This window comes from Coturnix japonica, chromosome 30 (assembly GCF_054131305.1).
Source record: "Coturnix japonica strain WE chromosome 30, WE-NBRP24, whole genome shotgun sequence".
NCBI classification, from domain to species: Eukaryota; Metazoa; Chordata; class Aves; order Galliformes; family Phasianidae; genus Coturnix; species Coturnix japonica.
Window position 1 is genome coordinate 993,537 of NC_140692.1, and position 9,709 is coordinate 1,003,245.

Consider the following 9,709-nt stretch of genomic DNA (forward strand, 5'->3'; position numbering starts at 1 on the left):
GAACATTATTGGATGAGAGCTAAGCTAAGATTTAAAAAGTTCTGGGGCTGTCTCTGAGCATCAAATACAGAGGAAGCCTGCATGATTCCCTGAGAATGGATACCTCCTACTTTGGTGTAGGGTTAAGGGAACACTAGCAGTAACTCCTATCACAAAATGTCGCATGGCTCAGACAAAAAAGCCATCAAGAGGGCTTAATTAGGAGCACCAAATGGTCACAAGATGGTCTTAGGGCAGGGAAGTAATCTATCTATGTGATATTGATTGATGCTGTTAGTTCTTAACAGCTTGACTCTAGAGGGACTGATCTTCTTTGGTCACCTAGTTTTAAAAGAATAGATGGCTCCTGTCTATTACAATTTTTAATGCATTATTTGTTCACTGATGTCATAAATGTGCCTGGCATAGCAATTGGCCTTGGTATATTCAGTGACTGAAAGCAACAGTTGTTGCTCTAAGAAATGCAATACTAAGCTAGGTCTGCCTGTAGCTAACAGCCATCAGCTTGCTCCTCAGGCAGGTTCTGTCTGGATGGAATGAAGGGCTTGAAATACTGATGTGCTCATCAAATGCTGCTTGTTAGCTTAGAGACAAGGTGTTGAATTGGTTTGTTCATGTATTGCAAACACGTTACTTAGCTGCCTTCATTTTAGCTTCAGAAGAACATATGCAGAATACAGAATTGATTAAAAGAAATAAGAACTGTCTGCATAGAACTTCCTCTTTCCTTACACAGGAGAATCAAGCACACGTTTGTATGTGAGTACCTCCAGAGGTGAAACTCGATCACCCAAATGTAATGAGCAGAGACATTAGAATCAGTTCTAACTGTATCTTAATGCTGTGCTGAATAAGCCTGAGTCAGGATGTAAACCACTTTCTCTTTTTTTCTTCAGATGAAGCCATTAATGTTGTCAACAAGCCCAAAACGACTCCAGAAATATCAGTCAGTACTTCTGAAGACCTGGAGCTGGTGTGTGAGGTGTCAGCTGCAAGCGGAGCTGTCGTATGGAAGAAAGATCAAACAGAGGTGAAGCAGGACCAGAGGACAACCATCATCTCCCGGGGGACGCACCACAAGCTCATGGTCAAAAATGTGACCCTGAAAGACCAAGGGAGCTACAGCTGTGAAACAAAAGATGCAAAGCAACATTCCAGGTGAAAGTCAGAGGTGAGAAAATGCTTGGAATCCCAGAGATAAAGGAATGCTTCATTTTGTGTGTCTTGCATTTGGAGGATCAAATTACAGACTCTCTGGTGCAAAACATTTTGGCTATAGGGCTTTCTTTGTCATCTAGTGTCATAGCAACACTTTTCTACATGTGCTTTTCTATCCAGGAATGAATTACTGCAACAAACAATAGGCAAGGAGGGTAACTTGTGCACCTCTTTAGTCATTTGGTGTCTGCAGGGTTACAGTGCAAGAGCACACCAGGCATGCAAGGAGTGAGAAAAGGGGAGGTGTTTGAAGGGAACTGGTTACAAAATTTGAATGACACAATTAGGTGGAAAATGCCACTAATCAGACTCATAAATGGCCTGGGTTGCAAAGGCCCACAGTGCTCATCCAGTTCCAACCCCCTTCTTCCTATGTGCAGGGTTGCCAAGCAGCAGCCCAGGCTGCCCAGAACCACATCCAGCCTGGCCTTGAATGCCTGCAGGGATGGAGCATCCACAGTCTCCTTGGGCAACCTGTTCTAGAGGGCCGTTCCCTTCTGATTTACTGGAAATGTAGAGAGACATGAGAAGAAAAAAAGATAAGGGAGGAGGTTCAGCAGTGCATGCAGGTGTTCTAAATCTCATGTCCAAATCTGCTATCAGACTGCGAAATGTTTAGCTTTGTGATATGATGTGATATGATATGATATGATATGATATGATATGATATGATATGATATGATATGATATGAAATGATATGCGTATCATTTCCCAAGGCAAAATAGAAGGGAAAGTATTTTCCTGTCTTAATGAGGCATCATGATGCTCCCTGTGAAGGGCAAGTTTAGTGAAAACGGGAAACTGGAGTAAGCTCTGCAGCAGACTACAGCAAAATGGTGTGACTGTTGTGATGTCCCTGCAGAGAAAGAAGACGTGTTTACAAACAAGGACAAGGTACAAAAGGAGGTGAAGGCTGTACTGACTCAAAATGCCACGCTGAGCTGTGAGGTGGCCCAGGAGAAGACAGAGGTGAAGTGGTACAAGGAGGGGAAACTGATCACCTCGAGCAAGAAGTTCAAGGCTGAGTCAGAGGGCAAACAGCGTCGGCTGGTGGTGAGCCAGGTGGAGAAGAAAGATGCAGGGGAGTACAGCTGTGAGGCTGCTGGCCAGAAACTCACCTTCAAGATTCATGTAACTGGTAGGAAACACATTTTGGTTGATATTCTTTGATTATTCCATTGTCTGGCTGTGGAAACGTCAGTGTGAATGTGTCCTCTTGATTCTGCCATGAAACTGTTTTGGGGAGAATGAAAAGAAATGCTTACAAACGTGCAGCTAAAATGATTATTTGTTTTTAACAGTGTTTCATCCAGCTCTTCCCCTACGACTACTTTTATAATGAGCTGTCCATGGATGTCCAACTGTGATTTGTACAATGTGCAACACTGCTCTACCAGTTGATATTTCAACAGTAGTAGTTACAGATCTCTACTGTGGCTGCACTGAGGTTTGGTTGTTGGTGTCCTAAGAACTTTTAGTCAGAGGCATTGCACTTGCCTTTGGTTTGTTGAATCCCATGTTGACGACCATTCGTTCCATGTTCTGTAAATGTAATGACCAGTCATGAATCCATTGATACCTTTCTAATTGTACGTTTCTCATTAGTCTGAGAGTTTAGCATGGAGGCAGATCTCTCACTCCAGCTGCAGTAGAGATTGCTCTGGTGTCAGTATATTTTGCACAAGATCCGGTAAATTTTAACTTATACTCCACATAGCCTTGAGCACATCAGCTGCATTCTGAGTGACCATTAGTGAGCTGGCTGATGACGAGGGTTTGTCTTCTGTTTTATTTGAAGCTGCACTCTGCTGGTTTTTGCTCGTAAGTCAGCTTGTTCTCTGTTAACTTTACAGTTCTTGTCTTGTATTCTGAGCTGATCAGGACAGGGAATCTGTTTTCTCCTCTTCTTTCTTATGGCGGTGAACACATTGGAGCTTAATCCTGGTCAAGGTTTGGCATTTGGTCAGCTATGTGGAGGAGCAACTGTACTGGGAGTCTACTGCCTTTCTGCTCACACAGACCTGGTGTCCTTGCAGGGCATAGCTTGCGTTCTGTTCCCTTGTAAAGGTTGCAGTCTTTGCTCTCTCCATCTTGGGGCATTCTGCTCCTTCAGTCCCTGGTGTGCAATATATCTCTGCTCCTGTAGTAGACAGTTTTGCTGCTGCGTGTGGTGTAGACTCTAAACCATCAGCTCTTACTGTTCCCACACCATGTGGATGTGATTCTGGGGCCTTTGGATCTGTTCCGTGAGTTGTGTAGCTCATGCTTTTGGCTCAGGAAATTGGCAGTTTCAGCAAAGAGTGGATTACAGACAGGGTAGATTTGGGAGGTATCTGTCAGAGAAAATGAAATATGAACAATGACAGAAAGACTATGGCAACAGCTGGAATCTACCAAGTTAATCCTCAGCAGCCAAAGCCAGCCCACGTCTTATTGCAGAGGCGTAGGGAGAAAACCCAGAAATGTAGTGCTTTTACACTTGAATTTTGCTAGCTGAGGGCTATTATTAGCTGTTTGACTCAGAAACCAAAGGTTTTCTGTTCTCTTTCAGACCTCTGGCTGCACAGGGTAATGTAATACCTCCTCCTCTGCCATACGGGGAGAGTGCTTGCCTAGCTACCGTTGCTGTATTTCTCATGTATTTCTCACTGTAGCATGATGTGCAAGTCCAGCCCTCACTGCAAAATGATGTGGTGTGAAAGTCAGGAGGGATTATGAGTACTCTTGGAGTGGTTGGCTCTTTCACTACAGAAATCCTCCTCTTACTAGCTTCTCCCAAAGTGCAATGGCTTTCTGAGCCTTAATTGATCCTCTTACCATTGCACTCAGAAAGCTTTTCTTCACTTCATAATTGAGCTGTATTTGGCTGATCTCCAGTGTAGAGTGGAGCAATATCAAAAAGACACACAGATGAAGATCTGTCATTGTCTTCATTCAAAGAAATCTGAAAATTAGGAGTTCCAGCTGATAGTAAAGACTACCCAGAGGGATGGGATGACCATATGGACTATGCTGAGGATGCCTTATAATGTGTGATAAACACTGTGAAGCAGTGTTGCTCTGGGAAATGGCCCAATACAACATAAAGCAACTTTTAATGTCTTCCAGTCACAAGCTGTTCATATCTATATGAATATATATATATAAAATGTATATTTTAATCAGTGTTTTCCAGTTCCAGAAGCAGAGGATGCCTTTATCAACAAGCAGAAGGTGCAGAAGGAGGTGAAGGCTGCACCAACAGAAAATGCCACGCTGAGCTGCGAGGTGGCCCAGGAGAAGACGGAGGTGAAGTGGTACAAGGAGGGGAAACTGATCACCTGGAGCAAGAAGTTCAAGGTGGAGTAAGAGGGCAAACAGCGTCGGCTGGTGGTGAGCCAGGTGGAGAAGAAAGATGCAGGGGAGTACAGCTGCCAGAAACTCACCTTCAAGATTCATGTCACAGGTAAGACAGGTGTTGTCTGAAATACAGCAGAGAACAGTAAAGTAAAATCTAGTTTCTATTATACAGGGATCCAGTTGCAGTAGTCCGTGCTGAGATTTTTTCCCTAGACTTGATTGCCTGGGTTTGTAGAAAGTATTTGGTTTTAGTATGGCACAAAGACCTGTTTCAGTCTGTCTGTAGAATAATAATTACTGATATATATGTACAATGGAAGCAATATTCAAGATATTATTCAAATCTCTCCTGTGCCTGAGATCCCAAACTGTAATTCCTGTTCACCGAAACATGTGACTAAGAGAAGTATGTGCAGTGAGGCTGGAGTGCATGTTGTACGTGCAGCCTTTCATGGCAGGAGAAGCAGGAACTTCTCCTAGTAGTACACTGCCTTTTTACTATGCCTTTATGTTGGAGGCTGCATCTGGATAGGTGAGTCTGCTACTCACAGTAAGAGACCTGGTAGAGCTGACTATTCCCAGAGCTCAAAGTAAGATAGATATCTGCAAATCACACACAAAGAAGAAAGGACTGCTTTGGTGAGCATATTTCCTTTGTGCCTTTGACAGTCACAGTTGTGGCAATGGTAGAGGCCATGAGGAGTCTGTTCAGGAAGCCAGGAGTACTGTTCTGGGTCATGAAAAGGCAGCCAGTGGTTTGACTATCGCATGTTTATGTGTTTTGATGTTTCACAGTGGGTCTTAAGTAAAAGGAACTCAGGTTTTGGTTTCCTGCAGGACAGATGTTCTTTTGGGTTCAATATGTTTGCATAGTGACTTGCAACCATGGGACTGGTGTTCAAGGACCCTCTTGGTTCCTTCAGTTCCTAGGTTCTTTCTTGCCTAGATTTGACACTTTGTTTCAACAGAAGAGCTGATATTCTCTATGAAGGCTATTAGTTTGGGCACAAGTGGTAACCTAAACCTGTTCCAACCTGTCCATACAAACCTGCAAGATGGTCTCGTTTCAGTCCTTCTGTTTTTCTTTCCTTCCCTCAGAGCCAAAACCTGTGTTTATAAACCAGGAGAAGGTGCAGAAAGAGGTGAGTGCTGCCCTGGCAGCAAGTGCCTCCCTCAGCTGTGAAGTAGCACAGGATCCAACTGGAGTAAAATGGTACAAGGATGGAAGACTGCTTGCCTCCTCCAGAAAGTTCAAACTGGAATCTGTGGGCAAAACACGGCGTCTGGTTGTGAAGCAGCTGGAGAAGAAAGATGCTGGAGAATACATCTGTGAGGCTGCTGGCCAGAAGATGACCTTCAAGTTGGAAACAACTGGTGAGCATTCGCTTTGGGAACACTAAGCAGCTTTGGTGGGATGTGGATGTGGGGGAATGGGTGGTTTCATTGACATGAGAGAACAGGCAGTGATGCTGTGAAACCAGATGGATGATGCTCAGCCTGGCTAAATGACCTTAAAGATTCATTCCATTCTATTGTTTTTCTACCCTTAATTTTGCTGCAAAGGTTTTAGAATAAATGAGATTCTGGTTTCCATAAAACTGTTTGCAGGGAGCTCCTTTGTAGCTAGTAAGTCTGTCTTTAGGTTCAAGGGCAATAATGCATTGACTGTGTTGAAGAGAGAAATGACTCGTGAATGGATGATGGTTTAGAATAAAACAAAATCCTACTTATTTTCTATGCAAATATGTGTAAGGAAAAGATGCTGCACTCAGTTCTGGAAATACCCTGACAAATATATCTCTAGTTTTTCACAGCTGGAGATATCAAGATTGTTAAAGCAGTGGAAGATGTGGAAGTGAATGAATATGGGAGTGCATCTTTTGTCTGAGATTTCACACGATGAGGTTCAGACCCAGTGGTACAAAGATGACAACAAGCTGAAGGCTGATGACAACATTAGAATGCGGCAAGATGGTAGGGTGTAAGAGGGGGATCTTTCTCCTGAGTGGGGGGTGGGTTGGAGATGAAGCAGAAAGGACATCTGAAATGAAGAAAGTTCAGAAGGGAGTTTCCCTTTTGTTTTGGGACTGAGGTTAGGGTGGAACAAGTGACATGGTGGGAAGCTTAGTGTGGGAAGTGTGATGCTATCCCACCATCCCACACTGCCAGGAGCAGGTAGGAAATGAGTGCAGTTCTTTCCAAAGTGGGGGTGACCAGGGCAGTCAGTTCACCTCTCCAAAGAGGTTTTGTCTGACAGTGAGTGTGATCCTTCTGTATCAGGTACTTTGAAGGTGACGACGGCCACATTTGGTCAGTCCTTGTAGAAGCCATGTTTAGATTACACTTTGGTGGGGATGTGGATGTGGGGGAATGGGTGGTTTCATTGACATGAGAGAACAGGCAGTGATGCTGTGAAACCAGATGGATGATGCTCAGCCTGGCCATGTGCCTCAGAGCTCTTTGCTCAAGGAAGCCAAGTGTAGTTGTGGGTTTGCTCTCAAGAGCACAGTTTGGTAGGGATGAGCTGGTGGTTGGACTAGATGACCTTAGTGGTCTTTTCCAGCCTTAGTGACTCTGTGGTTCTCTGCTTCAGGAAAGACCTGCTCGCTGACTTACACACTTGTCCAAGTCAAGGATGCCGCAGAAATAAAATCTGTAGCAGAAAAGGCAGAATCTCGTGCCCATCTTACAGTTAAAGGTAATTATGGTTCAGATGATGATTTTGCTTAAATTATCTTATCTTATAAACCAGCTAACACCCTTTGCTTGAATGTCAAGGAAGTTAAACACCACCAGGACCTTTCACAGAAATGCAAACTCCTACCTACCTACCTTTCTGCCCACAAAATATCCAGCTTGTCTTTTCGGATTTACTTTTGCTAAGTAAACAGATTATTTTCTTAGGAGGTTTATTTTCTACCTTTCGACTTCAGATTTGTGTTTGAACGTTTTGGGATAAAAAACATAGCTTGACTTTTTCTTCATTTTCTCTGTTTGTTTGAAAAGAGCTCAGGGTTGTTTTTTTTTTTAATATATACAATGTTAGGGTATATATATGATGTTAAGTGTGGTAAAGAAAAGGGAGACATTTGAGTTAGCACAGTACTCAAGAGTTCAGTCCCCAGCTTTGCCACTGTTACAATTATAAGGGCAAGAAAATCCTGGAAAATGAATTTCTCCTAAGTAGAGTCATTACATTTGAGCTACAGAGACCTTTACTAGGAGAAAACTTGTTGTTCAGAGCTAAGTTGCTGTATTTAACCAAAGTAATTATCAATGTCCATGTTTCAGTGAACCTCTATTCCATTTCGTAATGCAAGGAGTTTGATATCGGGATGGGAAGGTCATGGTTTGATTTAGATGTTGGACTGGGAATCAGAAGATCTGGGCTCTCTTCAGGTTGTCAGTCTTATTGTCTGACTTCTTAACAACATTCCTTTCTTTCTATTATTTTTTAATGATGTTTTAAGGCATTTTGAGCTGATAGGTGTAGTGTTCATGTGCAGTAATGCTGACGTGAGTAAGTAGGGTGATAATGTAAGGGTTTTTTACATTCCTTCTAAATCTCTGCTTTCTCTTGTTCCATCCTTCTTAAAGAGCAATCAGTTAATATTGTAAAGGAGCTGTGTGATGAGTATTTGACTGAGCCTGAAGAAGCCAAATTTGAATGCGAGATATCCATTCCTTCTGTCAAACCTCCCAAGTGGTATCTACGTGGGGAAGTCTTACAGGCTGGCAGAAACTTGATTATGCAGCAAGAAGGCACCATCCACCGGCTGAGCATACCGAAAACCACCACTGATATGACAGGCACCAGTCAGTTCTCAGTTGGCAAATCCAAATCCACAGCCAGTCTGCTCATCAGAGGTAACATATCCTGGCTTGGTTTACATCATGAAGATGAAGAATTAATTAACGTACAGTCTTCCTTCACTGGGGTCTTTGAAATATTGTGTGTGTTTCTGGAGGGTCTCCTCCATTTCCAGTTCAAAGTCGTTGGACACTAAATGAGACAGCTGCATCTCAGTAAAAGATCTGTTTGAATATTTGTAATGTGCTTACTATTCAGATCTACAGAGCTGAGGTTTTGTCCTTGGCTATACCAAAGAAGTCAAATCAGGTGAAATTAATTGTATTTCTGAAGTAGACAAGTTTGAGTTTGGTAGCACCTAAATTTGATGCAGTTTGTCATTGATTTCATCTGAAAGAAACTTCCAGGCTTTTTATCTGCTGTTGTCCCCAGCGTAAGAGTCTCCATTCACATCCTGAAGTATTTGTTATATTTTCAACTCACTCTTATTTGAATAATTGCCTCAACTGGGAGCAGTTTAATAAGCAAGAGCTGGACCTTGCATTTGGTATATAGTATACAGTGTTACTTTATGGAAATGTAGTCAAAGGCATTCCCTATAGGCAATCATTTGTTTTATCTTTAGAGTGGTTCAAAGAACCGATGTGAATATGAAATGAAATGGAATGGAATAGATGCAAGAGACTTTCCTCTTCTTCCAATTGTCCTCATCCTTTCTTCTCTTCCACCCCTGCTTTGCAGATTACCATATACAAATCACCAGGAAGCTGGAGGACAAGACAGGTTTGGAACGTCATTCTGTCATCCTGTCCTGTGACTTCAGGCCTTCTCCAAAGGTGTTGAAATGGTTCAAGGGCCACACACCCATTGAACCCTCTGAGAAGTTCAAGATCAAGAGGGATAAGCATTCAGCAGAGCTCAGAATTCTGAAGCTGAAGCCCGATGATGCTGGTGTGTACAAGTGCAAGGCAGGAATTGCAGAGACTGAGGCCACGCTGACAGCTGAAGGTATGAGCAGGGAGGGTGGCCTCTTCCATGTCCTATTTCACCTCAGATTTCTCTTCTTGAGGTTGATTTCTGCCATTCTCTCCTGCTAACTTTATAAAAGTATAATCTCCACTGAGAAGATTACACAAAGATCATCTAGTCCAACCATTCTACCACATCCCAGTATGATTTATAGTAACAGTGGTAACAGTTCACCTTGTTTCCCCACAGCTCGCAATGTAGAAGTAACGAAGCACCTGCAGGATGTGGAAATTGAAGAAGAGAGCTCTGCTGTCTTCTCCTGCGAGCTGTCCCATGATGACGAGGACGTGGAATGGTTCCTGAATGGCAAC

At 43.0% G+C, this 9,709-nt stretch overlaps 1 protein-coding gene across 1 annotated transcript; it reads left to right on the top strand.

The window, feature by feature from the left end:
- The first annotated feature begins 8,200 nt into the window (after positions 1–8,200).
- On the top strand, positions 8,201–9,437 carry LOC146755753 (obscurin-like). Its single transcript, XM_085525233.1, has 3 exons — positions 8,201–8,425; positions 9,111–9,377; positions 9,424–9,437. The coding sequence occupies exons 1-3, from the start codon at positions 8,308–8,310 to the stop codon at positions 9,435–9,437; spliced, it is 399 nt and encodes a 132-aa protein (XP_085381359.1). The 5' UTR covers positions 8,201–8,307.
- Positions 9,438–9,709: the final 272 nt, after the last annotated feature.